This window comes from Rhamphochromis longiceps, linkage group LG18, assembly GCF_057381845.1.
Source record: "Rhamphochromis longiceps isolate RC_006_pf linkage group LG18, R_longiceps_female_GT1.1, whole genome shotgun sequence".
Lineage (NCBI taxonomy): Eukaryota > Metazoa > Chordata > Actinopteri > Cichliformes > Cichlidae > Rhamphochromis > Rhamphochromis longiceps.
This window is the reverse complement of record NC_140574.1, coordinates 10,892,932-10,911,118: the sequence shown is the minus strand read 5'-3', so window position 1 is coordinate 10,911,118 and position 18,187 is coordinate 10,892,932. Positions and strand designations below refer to the sequence as shown.

Here is an 18,187-nt window from a genome sequence, read left to right as displayed (position 1 = left end):
CCTTTCTGCGCTTCTCATTTCTCCTGTTTTGCTTTGGATTTTGTAAAACCATCGCCCTTTCCTCTCTTCCTCCCGTTGCTTTTGCCACCTTTCTTCAATTGTCTGCCGTATTCTACTCTACTGTAAACTGATAATCCATCACTGAGCCTTTTCCTTGCTTTGATACTATCCCGCTGTGGTTGGCTGTGTTAGTAGATGCATCTATATAGATTTTGACATAACCGTAATACTGATCAATATATGCCTGTCTGTGAGTTTGGAATTAAACTTTTTGTCCAATAGTGTTGAATCTACTATAGCATCAGGGGACAGTGGTGTAGTAGATTTACCACCACATATCCATGGTGGTATTATTTGGCTAATGCTGATCTTGTCCAGATTACATTCAGCCGCTTTCCGATTGACTGTCCACCCACTCTTCATTTCTCATCACAAATCTTTATCTATAGGCGATATAACAGAAGTGCCAGTGCCAGTTAGGCTAAAATTTGCAAATGTCATCGTGCAAAACACAGCTGTCCGCTTCTCAGGCTCGGTGCGATGGACTGTCACATAGTGGTAACTTTCAGTGTGGTTAGACAAATCAATATTTCTGGTCTCTTTTAGTAAAATCAGGCTGTGCACTCCAGAGCAAAGGACAGATTGTTACCAGCAACGTTTGGAGTTGCGTCAGTGCCTTTGGGAACGCTAACTTGCAGTTCTGTGAAGGCGCCATTAGCTCTGACAAGTACGCTGATATTTTGGAGCAACATATGCTGTCGTGACATGACAACAATTTAACAAACAGTAGCGCTACTTGTATTTCTGTAAAAGAAAAAAAAAAAATTACTCCAGGAATGTCTAAACTGAGAACAGATGCTCATTTTTGGATGCATTCTGCCACACACGCAACCATAGACGCTGCCCAGTAAAGCCACAGTTTCCTACTGCTAGCCAGCCAGTAGTTCCACTGGAGCAGAAAGAGGTTCAGTGCCTTGCTCAAGGGCATTGATGTTGATCGAGCAGGCAGGAGTGTTTTGCAAACGACATTTTTCCACCAGGTTTGTGGGTTTGGGCCTGTTACTCTCTGGATATAAAACTTGAATGTCAAATTAATCTGTTCATATAAACAGCAAGCGCATTTTAAGAGAACAAGTAGGAACGACAAAGTAAGTAAGATGTATATTTTTAAAATTTCATTCATATTATTAAGCAAAACTAAGCACTGACTTTCAACATTGCTCACCATCATGGATATGAGAGCACCGATGTAGCTTTGTTTCATGATGAAGTGGAAGATTTTGACCATCGCACCGACTCCTTTTTTCTTTATTATATTCTCTTCACTCTCGGTCTCCTTCACAGATGACTCCTCCGGGGGCAAACACACTTCATACACACACTCTTCTTTCTTCTCTGTTTGGACAAACAAACAGCTCATTACAACACTTCTACTGTGGAACTGTGTGGATCTATTACTGCACTTCCATAAAGTTGGGGGCAACTGTGAGAGTTTAACTTCACAAAGCACAGAAGACAGATTCTGACTTTCGATTCTTAGTTTGCAAAAAGCTCTAAACACCTCAGATTTTACACATTAAAGTAACTCGGCAGAAACCCAAATAAGACTTTCCCTATCTTTCCTTTTCATGTCCCTTGAAAAGTTTTTTAAGACTTTACAAGTTCCTCAGTACATTAAACAACCATATTCACAGGCTATTAAGTATCTCACCTCATAACTACTATATTAACTAAAATAAGTGAAGGAAACCTTTAAAACAATTCAGTGAACTCGGCTGCAAATAAGTGAAACATAAAACCAAAATGAAGGCGGGAAGGGTGAAGTAGCAGATGTATTTAACACTTAATGTGAAAGATAATTTACTTTATCTTGAAGCCATCTTTGCTGCTTTTATGTACTGTTAACTGTGCACATTTGAATTCACTGCATAACATGTATCGTCTATTTGTAAAAGTTATGGTGGAAATACACCATACATAAGTTTTTACCATATTTGGTAAAAACTTCATCAAAGGTACTTAATTACTTCCAATCACTTTATGATTATGACAATTTATTCCTCACACAGTTAACTTAAAAAACTTTTAAACCTAAAAAAGTTAATTTAATCAGAAAAAATATTTACTGTTACACTCTATATTTTATTTAGCGTTTGTAACTAAGCATATGAAACTTAATTAAACCCTTACAAACAAATGTGGAATTCAACCACCTTCCTGATTTCTCCTTTTCTATATCTTTGTCACACTGAAACGTTTCACATGATCAAACAAATTTAAATAAAACATGCAGTTTTGAATAGAGGTGTTTATGATTAATATCAAAATGACAATTTTGAATGTTTTATGTGGTAGCAGCACTATTTTACAGATTCACTGCAGACTAGAAATGTTCATAATAGAATGAATAAACAGCTCACCTGTGCCATCACTGGGCTGGTCCATTTTGTACTGAGGGGTTGAGTACAAGTCCCGACAGACTGGTCCATTCTCAGTCACGGCAAACTCAAAGGAGGTCCCGTTTGAAGTGGGCACAGCCTGCAGATCATTTTTAAATAAATAACAAATAAACTTCAGTAGATGCCGAACTTTTTTTTTTTGTTATGAGCTCACACAACAGTTTAGCATGCCTCACAAAGGCAAAGAGGAGTAACTAATGTTGTTTGATACTGGACACTGTTTTTTTCCACAGGAAACTTTAGCCATTTAGTTACCACACTTTGGCTTTGTTGGGCAATAGAGGCACGATTTCTACTTTTCACACTGCATGGTTTTTGAAGTCGATACAACCCCTTTTCTAAAAAAAAAAAATGTAATGAAATGAAATCAAATTAAAATTACTTTGATCGAGGGCTTTCATATTTTTTCAATGGATGATTATCCTCATCAAAATATATGAATAACATCCATATTATATTTGTATCTGTAGAATGTCAAATTTGATGTGATATACATTAAAATCCATTTATTTTTATTTGTTAAACTTCATTAACTCAATTTTTGTTAGCTATACATTGTTTAAATAAGCTGTTGCCGCACTAAAGTAGTTATCAAGAGAAAATAGAGCTGTGATAACCTAGAAGGTGTGCTGGTGGTGGATAGGTGACAGCATTCTCACATTGTGATGTCATTAGTTTGATCTCTACTCATTTGTAGTTTTTGAAATACAATGTGGGCTGTAGGCCTTTTATTAAAATTAAAAAACAAACAAACAAAAAAATTCCCATCCGACAATCACAGATCTGCCTGAAAAAGGTTTCATGGGAAAGAAAAACTTCTTAAATAGAATTAGGCAAAAATTTCAGGTGCCTACTGTTAAGTTTAAAATGTTATTATGTCCTCTGTATATGAGAAGCTAGAAACAAAACATCAGTCCTCTATCTGAGAAATTGTGCTTTCTACAGACAGGCCTGTAAATTCTTTAAAAAATAGCCAAATGCACGTATGTACTAGTGTAATAATTTCCCCTCATAATGCTAGCTGTAAGTTTTTCCTGTGCAGAAACAATGTCTAAAAAAATCACTACCTAAAACAATGTGAGGCCTCAGCAGACTGACAATGCTGTAAGTTGAGAGTTTGGTGCAAAATGACTTTTCTGTGCTCCTGCAAACAATGTTTCTCTTGCTCAAATGTTGCACATAAAGAAGTCATTTTTGTACTAAGACGTCTTCAACCTTGAACAGATTTAGACCAATACTGATACTAATATAACAAAACAAACCACGCAACATAAAACATTTGTTATTTATAATTGTTAATGTACTCGCTTGCACTCTGACTTTCAAAATTTAATTCATGTTCCACTGTTATAAATGCTGAAAGATTTGAGAGATGTTTATTCAATGTTGATATGAACAGGAGGACAGTTCAAAGTGGAGGCAATAGTACCCTCAATCTAAATTTTAACCAATGGGTGTTCAAGAGAGTCTAAAAATAAGAACCAAACCTTTAAATATCATCAATATTCATCAGATATAATTCCTGTGACTTTTGTATTGTAAAAGCTGTACAGGTACTCCCTCTTCCAACATTTCCAACTAAGAAATACTTGCACAGCTTTTCAACTGAGAAGATAAAGGTAGATCAGGTTACCAACATATGTATATATAATGTTTACTTAAGCCCTCGATTAACAGAACCAATCAGGATGTAAAAATTATAGGAACCCCGTTCAATGAGGATGCAGTGTGAAAAGCACTTTGCAGCGATTTCCTTTCTTGCAGCAAGACTAAAAGGGGTGAAAATGCACAGATTTAAGACACATCCAGAACAACCCGCACCTCTGTTGTACTGATTCCATCCTGGGTGGAGAGGAGCTAAGAGGAGAAAAAGAGCATACAAGGCAAGGTGTGTTATCGATGAGTTGCTGAAGTCAAAGGCCTCCGTGTTCTTTATAGTGGTTGATAAGCAAGAACAAAGCCGAGTGCTGCTAATCTGTAAATCGAGACCATCACTCATCTGCGTCTGCACACCCTGAAAGCTTTTAAACCTCAGGAGGTCAACGGTGGAGACAGCGTACGGGCCTTGATGTAGGAACAAGGTCACAATAAGCGTGCGTGTGCAAGAGAGGCAAAGTGTCTTGGTCTGAAATCTTTCCAGGGATGAGTCGATTATCATGAAGATGAAGCAAATGGAAGTTTAAGGAAACAATCAACAGCTGCAGCTTGACGTTAGAGTTTAATAGAGTTGTTTTTATTGTTATTTGAAACTTTAATATTACTGATTTGTTCCATTCTGCTTTATTAAGACTGCCTGTTATTGTTGAATCGTAAAACTGAATCAAAGTGTTTCAGGACAACATTTGTTATCAGTTCTGACAACGTTAAAAAGAAACAAGTGTTTTTTTCTCGCTTACAAAGTTAAAAAAATATTATTATTTTTTCTCTGTTTCTGAACCTTTATCCGGTTTGTTTTAAAAGGACGGCATCGTAGAAAAATAATGATAATAATCAATACTTTGAGTGGCTTGTGTCCGCGTGTGTCTTAACCCTGACGTACGTTTTTCTCGTCTGTGCCCTGGCGTGATCCCCACCACAGCAGCCGCTTCCTGTTGGCTGAGATAAATGATTTGCCCAGCTCCTCCTCCTCGCACACATCATCGTCCTTGTCATCCTGAAAAAACACAGATAGAGAAGTTTCGTGTTTGATGTGAATCTTTCCGCTGTTGTGCAACGGAGATGATACTCTCAAGAGTTATGGTTTCAATCTGCTTCTAGAAAACACTGTTTTACGGTCTGTGAGGGAAGAAACTGAGGAGGACTTGGATGAACCGAGTTAGCGTCCCTGACGAGAGTGTCACCACGAAGTAAAAATGCACAAGAAGTTATTTAAAGAGGAGCTGTTAAGCTCATTTTCAGCACCTACCATGAACACTAAAGACAAAAATCAATTGCATTTTTGTAATAAATCAATAATAAAGAAGGTAAGACTATTGTACAGTCTATATTTTTTTGTCTGGACTTGATTTTGTCTTGCACAGCTGATTATTTCTCCACTCATCATTTACTGCATCACGAGGAAGCAGTACTGCGTGATGTTCATTTATATATTACCAGTTACTTTATTCAGTTAGTTTGCAGTATACAAATTTAAGGAGCTACATTTTGTTACTGAAACATTTTAAATTGTTATATTTATGTAACAACATTCATTCTTGCACTTGACTTTTTAATTCTGAAAACGTTTCATGCATTTCTTTCTATTATCTCTCTGTAGGTGTTGATGCATTGGGGTTTTGTAAGCAGGTCTAGAAAGTGAGATCCAAGTTTATTAAGACTGCTGGTAAAATAAGAGACTTAATTGTCTGTGCGGATTCTCAGTCATCCAGGTTAGTCTTAAATGATGAAAAAAAAGGCAACTGCACTTTTTAAATTGTTTTTGAAGCGTTTTAATCTTATCCAAAAGGACTCATTAGTTCTAAAGCAACTGGCAGAGTCTTGGGTAAGACACGCCTAGCCCACTAGGCTAGGAGGGCTGTCCCCTCTGGAGGTGGTCCTAAAGGTCCTTAGCCCACTACTGATCAGGCGAGTCATCACGTGACTTTGTGTTTATGGTGTTGGACTTCTGTTTAAGTTTTTTTATGTAGCAGATATTTACTGGCTGGCTTCTTTATGATAATAGTCCCAGTCTTAGTTTATTCTACCTTTGAAATGTAGTTTTTGTTTGTAGTTAGGATCATAGATTATATTTAATTCCTTGAGTTTCAGTTTATCCCTGTCATGTTAATCCCTTATTTTGGTAGCCATTTTTCTTTCTTTGTTTCTTCTTAGCTTAACTGGTTTTACATGTGTCTAGTTCTCAAGGTGTCTCTAATTTCTAATTACCTCTTTTGTGTCATCATGTTCTTTTTCTGTTTACTTCATCCTTGTGTGTTTTTGCTTATTGTCCTGTGTGCTTTTGGCTTTAGCTGTTTGAATTTTGACACTATTTGCTTTTGACCTTAATAAATGGCTTGTTTTGTTATTTTTTAAGTTTAGAAGTCTTGCATCTGGGTCCTTTCCTGCTCCCCGGAACAAGCTGTTTTAGCTTCTCTCATTTTAACACAACTTTCTTTTGATTGGCTGCCCCTCAGAAAACAATGTGTATTGAACTTTGTGTCTGACATCATACAGATCTTAAAGATATTTTTTTTAAGTGTGAAACCTTATAAATTCATCTGAAGCAGATTCCTTATGTCTCACTTCTTTGGATCATTACTCTGCTTTCAGAATTTGATGAACTGCTGCTGAATAAACACAGATGACAAACTATAAATCAACCTGTAAAGTGATTTATAATCCGCCTTATTTTTCTGGCAAACATGAAGTCCATCATAATCTGGCATCTCCACCATCGAACAAACCTGTCCGCTGCTGATTTAAGCCACAATCATTTTTTTATTATCTAAAGTGTAAGAGTGGGTGAAAACACACAGACCCACGCACGCGTACACGTAAACACACACACACAAACCGCTCTATGAAGCGATCAATAATGCATACAGCCCCACCAGTTTACAGGCTGGTATTGATCTCTCTATAAAAACACTCATCTATAACTCCATTACAGGACAACGGAGCTGAGCTCGAGCTCTGAGGTTAAGGAAGGCAGGATGAATTCAGGAGGGGCGGTCTTCTTGAATATGATTGCACAACATTTCACTCAGGACTTTAGTTTCAACTCAGTGGTGGGAGCAGAGCAAAAATACAGTCAGGGTCAGTTCACCAAAACTGTTAAAATAAAATACTCCGTCAGTGAAGTGTGGGTTTTTCCTTCCTTCCTTTCCTTTTTTCCTTCCATATCTGTGATTTGTCTCCCCACTAGTACAGTGGATAGTACAGTGGCAGTGAAACTCACAACGCAATCAAAGATTACACTTAAAAACAAATCTGTGACACCTAAGTGCTGGGTGCATTTGATACTTTTGTGTTTTAAAGAGCTGCTTATTGTGGCCAGACGTTAGAAACAAAATTGTAAAATATTATTAGCAATAAAAACCCAAAGCAATCATTTAAAATATACTAAATAATTTCACAGAGGTGAGGAATAAACTTGATAAAGAGAAAAAGTGTGAAATTACAGACTCTATAGAAAAGATTTTAACACTGATCTTTCATTCATTCAACATTTTTGGAGCAGTGGATTCTGTTATTATGTAAGAGCTGCATTTTTCTCTTGTACAGAGCTCTGTAAAACAGGAACGTAGCGCCAAAACCAGTCCTCCCTTTATGCTTTGTCAAAATTAGACCAGCAGTGTCTCAGATAACACCTAAGCTGTGTACAGATTCCACCAGTGATCGATTGCCCTGAAATCTTCCATCAGTACGGTTTCTCTGATCACAAGGCCACCTGGTTGCCCATTTAATTCAATCTGGATCTATTTCAGTTCACTGTCTGGAATTTACTGTGGAGCTGTCATGGAGGCTGTGTGTACTGCATTCAAACCGTGTCTCTGACACCCACCCAGTTTTTGCATCTGCTTTTAATCCAGAATCCACACTTTCCAAAGGAGGAGCTAATTTAAATTGGGCAGCATAAATATGCACATGCTGTTTGTCCACCAAGGTTTCTTCTCTACACTGTTATTGTTCAGTTAGATATAATTTATTAGGTCTAACTTTGTGTTAATAGTCACAGATTTATGAGTTTGTGTGAAGTTGCTAGAAGTCAAGAATTGTATGAACTGAGTTCATACATCAAGCTTTGCGTGATATTGGATTGATTGGACAGAGTGAAATCAGGCAGTCATAGCTAAATGTCATCAGGCGTTTTTAAAAAGTAACCTTTCTATTGAGCTGGTCTCTGTAACCCAGTGTATTTCTCTCGCTGTGTTTACTCAAAAGCAGTCACATCTGAGAAAAGTTCATTGCTGAATCCTTCAGAACCAAATCTTTTGCAAATTAACCTAATCCATGCAACATTATACCTAATAACTGTCACCGGCTTTCAAACTGGGGTGGTTGGAAATTGGGTTCTTTTTATGTTTTTTGTTTTTTTTAGTTTATCCCTCATAACTTCAAATACAGGAACTAGTCAGTCGAAATTGTCAGGGAGCTTGAAAAACACATTTACGCTCTGATAAAGCAAAAAAAAAAATATAAAAAATCAACAAATTTAAAGTGTCACAATGTAAAGCCAAAATGCATAATTTTTCTTTTGTCAAAAATGAGAAATTAAAAACAAATTTTCTTGTATAACCAAATTTGTGCTCCAGTTGTTGAAATGCCCTTGTGAGCTAGTAGGTAAAAATGAAAAAGTAATTTAAAAAAAAATTGTGATTTCCAGACACAGAGGAAACAGAAGAAAGAACCCACAGTGCCCCTTTAAACATTAAGGAAAGTTCAAGTTTTAACACTGACCCTCCCATATCCCATGTGTATTTGTGTATAGTGGTAATGTGATGATACAATTCTTGAAAAAGTAATTTTTGGCTGCAGATGTCTTTTATTTGATTAGTACAGAAATCTCATCTAACTTTCATGTACTGTGATTGTTATTTCACATAAAATCACACTGATGATGGCGTTTTGGTGAAATAATGATTTTTTTCGATATTGTCCACCAGTTTAATTCGAGTACTGCAGAGCAACAGCAACAAACTGACCCAAATTAGCAGGTCAAAAGTGAGCATACCAAAACAGGGAGTGAGTCATCTATTAACCAAAAAAATCTCAGTATGAGGATCTCTTTGACACACGTGTCTCCTTAAACCCCACAGCAATTCAGATCAATGAGATGTAGCTGAAAAAAATCGATCTGCAGGTAGTAGGATTTGATGTAGGGTTTACTCAGAGAGGGGCAGCTTTATCACAAACACCCTGCCATATAAACCTAAAATCTGTTTATTATTGATCGCCAAATTCTGCCCCAAACATGTGCTAATGAAGTTACTGTTACTGTACAAGTGAGTAAACGCACAGGTAGCTCATATTGTTCTGCAAAGCTAAGATTCAAAACTGAACATCTGTCTCAGTTCCATTAAAAGCTGTTTGAAATATTTATGTAACAGATCCAACGCTACAGAAACAGGAAAAGGATCAAACTCTGTGAAAGCTGAGTTGTGATGTTGCAGAGTTCTGTGTGTGCACAGTCTTGAGAAACGACATGCAGCAGCTTCTATGTTCCCTGAAATTTTTTTTCATGCATGAATCTCTGTATATAAACGTGACTAAAACCTAAACTTAGCTCTGTCTGTAACAGCAGATATGCTGTCTTGGCGATTTGGATTATTATATTAAACTCATACAAATGTACATGTCATACAGGCAGTGTGATTTAGTAAATCCTGCAGTACAGTTTCAAGAACAGAAGACTGATGGAGACTGTTACTAAATCTGATCCACAACATCTAAATTTAGCCAGATCATAAATACAATTGTGGAGCTGCTTTCAAATCAAAAACACCCGATATAAATGAAAATCAATAAATTATTGATGTGCTTTACAAAACATGTCACAACGTTTTGACTAAAAAAAAAAAAGGCGTGTGTGCGCTCTCTCTGTCCTCACCATCAGCTGGTCGATGGGCTCCTGCAGCCAGAGGCGGATGAGAGTAGCCAGGGTGTAATAGAGGATCAGCAGCATGATGGGACTGACAAAGTGGTACCACTTACGCCGCGGGTGCACAGTGAGCTTCCACGTGCAGGAGCAGTTGCTCTGGACAATGGGGGAGATGCCAAACACACTGAGAAGAGACAGAAAGGTTTATGAGGATGGAAAAAAGGGTTTTTAAGCAGTAAAAACAGCAGACAAATAAGATTTTATAATGCTTTTTTGTCTCCTAATGTTTTACTTTGTAAATTTCTTTAGTTTATACATGAAAAGAAACATTTTACTAAACAAATTCAAATCAAACAGTATACTGGCTTCCTTTAGTCGTATCCTGGAGAGCAAAAATGTACGAAAGGTCTTAACAGCTTAAATCTTCTGATGACTGCACAGAACACATGAGAGAGACTATGTAACTCATCGGGCTTCACCTGGAGATTTCCCGCAAGGTGTGGGAATGTGTTGCTGGGGAGACGGATGCCTGGACTGTTTTGCTCAGATGCTCCGAGTAAATCCAGTTCAGTTCAGTGTTGAGAGTTTAATGATTTAAAGGAACAGTATTTAGGTAAATCTAATTGGAGGCTTGGTAATTATGGAGAATGGCAGTACAGAAAGAAATTTAAAATAAATGGTGCCATGTGATCGCAGCAGAGCATTTCGCTCTGTGCAGGCTTACTTATGGCAGGGCCTTCATCTACTGTCTGACTACTGTCAAAACTGCTCTCAGTTTGAGTCAGGGAGACAGACGCAAGCTAAAAACTTGAAAGCTTGTTCTTAGAGCTGGATCAGTCGACCCTGAAACAGCCCTTAGTTATGCTGCCATAGACTGGGGCTGTTGGGGGACTTGTAAAATGATGCACCGAGCTCTTCTCCTCTATGCTCTCTTTCTCTCTGTGACTCTCAGTGCATTTATTTCCCTCTACTGCTTGTTATTAACCTGCGTCCAAGCCCTTCCATAGGTAGTGATTTATCCTGTTTGTTGATCATCCTGATCCTGTTCATCGCCTTTTCTGTCATCTGTTTCCCCTCAACCCCCAACTTGCTGCGGCAGAGGGCTCCCTTCCTGAGCCTGTTGCTGCCTGTTGTTTTTTCTCTCCTCACAGTCACTTTAAGTTGCTCACAGGGGATTTCTGGATTGTTGGGGTTTCTATAACACTGCAAGTTATTTATGGTTTATGCAAGTTTTTTTGTGATTTGACACTACATAAACAATGATGATCAAACTAGCTTATGGTGATCTCACAGAAGGCAAATATTGCTCCTCACTTCAGGTATACAGGTTTCACTATGAGCACGGAAGCCAAACGCACACACTGTCCAAACATTTTGATGAAAAGCAGCCAATCAGAAGAAAGTGGGATTAAGGGAGAGGAGTTAAAGGAGTTTGTTTCTGACAGTGGATGAAGTGGCCACTGTAACATCATCATAAATCCACTTTAATAAAACCAGTGTTACAGTTTCTTCCAGTCGACTTCTGTAATGAACTTTAAAAAACTAAATATACTTTCTGATTTTGGTAGCAACTCTCTTCTAGTGGTCATTTTGGCAAGAAACTCTCTAACCCTGGATTCTGTACAATGCAGCCAGGCTAAAAATGTGTTCATAAAACAAAGGATGTCATATGTTTCACTCCTTTTCCTTCTGAGCAGAATAAAGGTCATCTACTCAGGAACTGCACTGACGTATTCCAGTGACAAACACTCAGATTTAGAAGCCTCCAGTCTTGTCTTTCATGCCATGTCGAGGAGCGAACGACCCCCAGAATCCAGCACATTTCCTGAACAGTTTCTTGTTACAACTGGGGAAGGCCGGTTAGTCACATGACAGGGGACTTCCACTTTAAGGCGGTGAGGCAGGAAGTGAAGTGGAAGCCAGGACTCTCAACAGTCTCACTCAGCACCAGGTCCACAGCAAGGCCGAGTCATTGTCAGCAGGGACAATTAGGACAGGCACTGAGGTGGCCTATTGTCAAATCGAGGCTACACGTATATATGGGCCAATAGTTTCCCTCTGACGACCTGAAGTGCGAACTAAACAGGCCAGAGCAGAGGAGATCATGCCTCAGTTTTTACACAGCAGCAGACAGAAATACTTCAGTGATGTGGAAAGTCAACATGAACGTGTGAGTAGACGGCAAATGATGAAACAGACAGTCTGTTTGTGAAATAAGAATCGGAAAAGTGACAACCTTTCCAAATGCTGGCCCTCAGACAGACAAATTAGGTCCTTCTTTATTTCCGAAATGAGAAGACCACAGTTTGGGAACCCTCCCCCCATAAAACACTAACTAAATATAAAATAGGGGATTTATAAAGTAAAGAGTGCTTTTTTATGCTTTGTACATAGGGCATCGAGTTCTCCACAGTTTTATGCCAATCACCCTTAAAATGTGTGTCTAATTTTGGCCTTCACAACATTACTTCCTCAGTGACGTGTTAACGGCAGTGATTCTTTTCCTTTTATGTCTCATTTAAAAGATTTCTGGAGGCGAGAGCCTACACTCACCTTTGAGTATTTTACTTTCCAATATCCAGCATTTAATTAAGTATTTCAGGGGACCAATAACAACAAGTATTCTCTTAAATTTAAGGATTTTTAGACAACCTAAGAAGTAAAGGTAAACTAAAGCATAGTAGAGGGATGTGATGACCCCTCAAATTTATCACACACTCAGACTGCGCGGTCACTAAAGCTGGACGATTTAAAGAGATTACCCTGTGTAGATGGTGTGAGGGTGAGCGGTTCATTCATTCTAATGACTTTGTTTCCTAATGAAAAACCTGTCAGTGGGACACTGTAATCGCTTCCTTATCTGCCATCTGAGGCCGGAGCGGGACGGAGAGGACACGGGCTTTATCGAGGCAGTTTCAGCTATACATAGCTGTAACAGCAGCACAGCTTTCAAATGAGAAAGTCTGAGATCAATAAAACACAGCAACACCAAGGGCACTGAGATATCAGCTACACAGAGACAGCTGCAGTGCTACTGGTGAGACACCGCATCATTACTATAAGTTAAAGGACCTGCTGTGCAGCAGTGGGCGTACATCAACTTTAGAGAGCTTTTCTAGTTTACATTCAAAGCCATTTTTTAATTGATCTTTCTGAGTTACTAGTGAATTTAAGCATCATATTTGCATTGTTTTAGTTTTAGTTTAGTGTGATAAATTACCTTTACTGTGGCTGCTGGACTCCAATTGTTTTTATCTTTAATACAAAATTAATGTTGTACATAATTCTCTAATCATCATTCATCAAAATTAAACCAAAGATTAGTTTGAAATATTTCTCTTCATGTGTATTAAATAAGAAAGCTTTTAAATCAAACTGTAAAATCATTCACTTTTTTTGATATTCCAGTTTTTTTTTTGAGCTGCACTACTCCACTAAAATGATATTGGCATCCATTCATCCACCCTCGCTTCTCGAGGTCCAGTTAGCATTCTAAGGCGTAGTCACCTCCTCCAGCTCTTCTGAGAGGATGTTGGTGTATTTCAAAGCCATCTGAGAAAGATTATCTCTCCCACATGTCCCGGATCTGTCCAGGGGCCTCCTCCCGGTTGTATATGTCCAAAACATCTCACTGAGGAGGTATCCAGGATGCATCCTAATCAGATGGCTCAACCATCTCAGATTGATTGGTTCAGCATCTGCACCGGTTCATCTGTCAATCTTTCTTTCTCCGTTCCAAGATCCAGAGATACTTAAACTCCTCCACTTTGAGCCTAACTTCACCCCCAACTCCAATGTCCGTGATAAGTGAACAGAAGCAGGGAATGTCTTCGTTAGCCAAATTAAACAATTAAAATCAGATGACTGATTAAAACCAGTGAAGAAAACAAAGTCAAATTAATAGCAGAAGTCGATAGAGGACATGTTTAGAGAGAATTATAGCAGATATTTTAAAAGTCTACATTTGTTATTAAATAAACAGCATCATTCTCATCCCAAGCTGTCAGAATAGAAACAATGAGCTGACAGACTGCCTGCTATGAAGTCAGCTCACTGAACAACTGTGACTAACATATATTGGCAAGACGTTCAACAGTGTGGCTTTAGTCCAACCACAGCGCTTCACCGCAGCAGCCACAGACAGCTAATTGCCTCCTTTTTCATGCATAATAAAACAGCACTGGTTGTAGTGAAGAGCTTAAAAGCTCTGCATTTGACACTGATGTGCTATGAGTAGGAGTCTGATGAAGCTACCCTCCAGCTAAGTTTTTCTTTTCATTGCTTTCTAGGTTGAAACAACAGTAAATATTTGTTGTTTAAACAAACTTGCCTCGGGCGCAATAAATCTTGTTGAGTCGAAGGAGCTCTGGCTCCTGAGCCCTGTCAACATGTCATTTATATTCACATGATAAAAGAGCGTTAGTATCAGATTGTGATGTTTTTAACTATGGAAATACATTTCAGCAATTCATCAAAATGACAGGAGAGAGACAAATTGTAATGCCACAGTTTGACTTTCACTGTGTCGTTGGGACAACAGTTTGTGTTTGTTCCTGAGTTGGTTTCCTTTCCTTTTGTGTGCCGAGTGAAAGTCAAGTGCACCGACCAAGTTTAACCCTCTGAGGTCTGATTACTCTGCTTTCGCTAACCTATCTGAGAATAAAAAAAGACTTTTTAAAAAGTTTTTAAAGCCTGTTGGTTTTTGTTGATTTTTTGAGAATGACAAATACAAACAACATAGAGTTAGCATATTATTTGTAATGATCCGCGATCTGTTTTGCCCAACAGAGTTAAATTGTGGAAAATAATAAAACAATAATAATATAAAGTCTTGTTTGTCTGATGTAAAGCCAAACATTTAAAGCAGTATAATGTCTGAATTCTGAGCTTCACATTTCTGACCTGATGTAGCCGTCATTGGTCAAGACGGACTCCTGAAAGAACTGGAACTGGTAGAGGTAGAGGACGATCAGATGTCCGGCGCTGAAGATGGCCATCAGAACACACATGCAGCTGAACATCAGCGTGCTCAAGGTCCGGCGCAGGGACCACCAGGTGCACAGGAAGAGGAAGGTGAAGAAGTAAACAGCTGAGGTCAGCGAGGGCAGCGTGATTCCTGCAAACATAAAACCAGTGAAAACCAGTCAGACATCTGCCAGAGTGGTATATAAATACAAGCCTTTTCTTAACCCACATGGAGCCTCAGATTGTGTTCCCGTAATTTTATAATGTTTTAATATGTTGAATGTGGCAAAACTTTCACATCATTAATGCTGTTAAATATTGACTGAGAAATAATTCCAAATATGGTTTAACATAGTTATTTATGCAGTTTTACGTCTTGGCTGTCAAACTACAGTTCAAATACACTTTATATTATATACTGTCACCAGATAAATCTGAATAGTGATAAAGTGCAGTGCAGTGGCTAGCATTGTTGGCAAGAAGGTTCTTGGTTTGAGCCTCAGCTGGGGCCTTTGTGTGTGGAGTTTGGATATCCTCCCTGTACACGTGTGGGCTTCCTCTCACAGTCCAGAGACATGTATGTCAGGTTAACTAGTGATTTTAAATTAGGCATGACTGAGCAGTAGTTAAAGTGGTCTAGAGTCGCAATATTTCTTTTATAGGAGAATTAATGAATCATTTATTCAGTGTTTTCTTTTCTCTAAAGTCTTGAATGAAGGTGAGGGGTTTTTCTGCCTTGTTTTTTCAGGGATTATGAGATTTTAAATCTAAATTCCTCTAAATTCCTTGCACCACACTTGTTTTCGTTATCACAACGTCATAGCTATGTAGTTACTGTTTTAAAAACACTTTATTCAAGGTGAGTTCAACAACACATGGGAAACTGTGGAAAAACAGGTTTTATGAGCACCGGTCTGAAATTAAAGCCAGCAGACTCACGCTAAATACACGTTGCTAATATGATGACTGGAAGTAGGTCATTTCTTTCTTTCTTTCTCATTAAGATATTTTTCAGCACCTACCCCTCATACTTCAACAGAACAAAAAAAATAATTATAAATCATCATTGAAAATCTGTTTTCAGTATATTAGGACAGATTAAGAACCCCCCCCCCCCTTTCCTGGCAATCCTCAATCACTGTAAACATAACTACTTAAGATTAAATCAGAGTATATGCGCTGGGAGATCTTATGCTACTTATAGAAAAAAACTGACTCCCTCTGATATATCTCATACAGTTTTCTTCACAGCTTGGGAACTGCATCTCCTCCACAAAAAAGACTGGTGTTTACAGTCAAAATCATTAAAAAAATCAGAGTAGAATTTTCTGATTGTCACAAATCCCCCCATTTAAATGTCTATAAAGCGGCCCTGATTAAAAGCCACTGAGACAAGTTTAAACAGAAAAATGTTTTAAACTCAAAAGTGTTCAAAAACCCCGGCTGCTCTTAGCTGGAGGAGCAAAAACTGGTGAAATTGTAAAGCAAACATCATTCAAGTTAATGTATGGTGCCCAACTTGAACACATAAGCAAACAGACTGTATGTTTCATGATAATCTGAAACTATTTATTTGCCCCACAAACAGAAAAGATTTCCTCACCTGTTACGCACAACAAGATGGTGATCACCACTTTTCCTGCAGTGGTTATCAAATTCCCGATGATCTCCTTCACTTTGGAAGCAACTTCTGCCACCATCCGCAGAATCTTCATCTTTGTGCTCTCTTTTGCTTCCTCTTCCTCCTCCTCTTCCTCCTCCTCTTCATCCTCCAGCACATCATCTTCCTCGTCCTCCTCAGCCTCGTACCCTGCTTCATAGTCTTCCTCCAACAGGACGTTGTCCTCCAGGCTTAGCTTCTCGTCTTCCTCCTTGGGAGGAGATAACAGCGACACATTTAAGGTGCACATACGGGTGCAGCTCGGAGGTCAGAGCTCTCCATGGTGCTGAAAACATTTTCTTACAGGTAATCTCTACTAATACTAAAAAAGTAAAGTGTGTCACGTGTGTTCCTGCGAGGGTCTGTCAGCACGGTTAGCATGTAACACAACATATCAGAGCATATACAGTGGGGCAAAAAAGTATTTAGTCAGCCACCGATTGTGCAAGTTCCCCCACTTAAAATGATGACAGAGGTCAGTAATTTGCACCAGAGGTACACTTCAACTGTGAGAGACAGAATGTGGAAAAAAAAATCCATGAATTCACATGGTAGGATTTGTAAAGAATTTATTCGTAAATCAGGGTGGAAAATAAGTATTTGGTCACCTCAAACAAGGAAAATCTCTGGATCTCACAGACCTGTAACGTCTTCTGTAAGAAGCTTTTCTGTCCCCCACTCGTTACCTGTATGAATGGCACCTGTTTGAACTCATCATCTGTATAAAAGACACCTGTCCACAGCCTCAAACAGTCAGACTCCAAACTCCGCCATGGCCAAGACCAAAGAGCTTTCGAAGGACACCAGGAAAAGTATTGTAGACCTGCACCAGACTGGGAAGAGTGAATCTACAATAGGCAAGCAGCTTGGTGTGAAAAAATCAACTGTGGGAGCAATCATCAGAAAATGGAAGACATACAAGACCACTGATAATCTCCCTCGATCTGGGGCTCCACGCAAGATCTCATCCCGTGGGGTCAAAATGATCATGAGAACGGTGAGCAAAGATCCCAGAACCACACGGGGGGACCTGGTGAATGACCTGCAGAGAGCTGGGACCAAAGTAACAAAGGTCACCATCAGTAACACACTACAACGGCAGGGAATCAAATCCCGCAGTGCCAGACGTGTTCCGCTGCTGAAGCCAGTGCATGTCCAGGCCCGTCTGAAGTTTGCCAGAGAGCACATGGATGATACAGCAGAGGATTGGGACAATGTCATGTGGTCAGATGAAACCAAAGTAGAACTTTTTGGTATAAACTCAACTCGTCGTGTTTGGAGGAAGAAGAATACTGAGTTGCATCCCAAGAACACCATACCTACTGTGAAGCATGGGGGTGGAAACATCATGCTATGGGGCTGTTTTTCTGCCAAGGGGACAGGACGACTGATCCGTGTTAAGGACAGAATGAATGGGGCCATGTATCGTGAGATTTTGAGCCAAAACCTCCTTCCATCAGTGAGAACTTTGAAGATGAAACGAGGCTGGGGTCTTCCAACATGACAATGATCCAAAACACACCGCCCGGGCAACAAAGGAGTGGCTCCGTAAGAAGCATTTGAAAGTCCTGGAGTGGCCTAGCC

The 18,187-nt window shown here is 39.0% G+C and overlaps 1 protein-coding gene across 13 annotated transcripts in view; it reads right to left on the bottom strand.

Moving 5' to 3' along the window:
* piezo2b (piezo-type mechanosensitive ion channel component 2b) overlaps nt 1-18,187 on the bottom strand; it is a 97,313-nt gene that overhangs the window by 53,870 nt on the left and 25,256 nt on the right. For 12 of the 13 annotated variants that reach the window (XM_085388090.1, XM_085388100.1, XM_085388091.1 and 9 more), the window contains 7 exons: nt 16,547-16,814; nt 14,881-15,094; nt 9,988-10,162; nt 4,999-5,112; nt 4,281-4,316; nt 2,421-2,538; nt 1,226-1,395 (listed from right to left, as the gene is read on the bottom strand). In XM_085388090.1, the coding sequence (XP_085244216.1) occupies nt 1,226-1,395; nt 2,421-2,538; nt 4,281-4,316; nt 4,999-5,112; nt 9,988-10,162; nt 14,881-15,094; nt 16,547-16,814 (1,095 nt within the window). The remainder of the gene's footprint in view (nt 1-1,225; nt 1,396-2,420; nt 2,539-4,280; nt 4,317-4,998; nt 5,113-9,987; nt 10,163-14,880; nt 15,095-16,546; nt 16,815-18,187) is intronic. The other variant, XM_085388094.1, reaches the window with a different exon arrangement.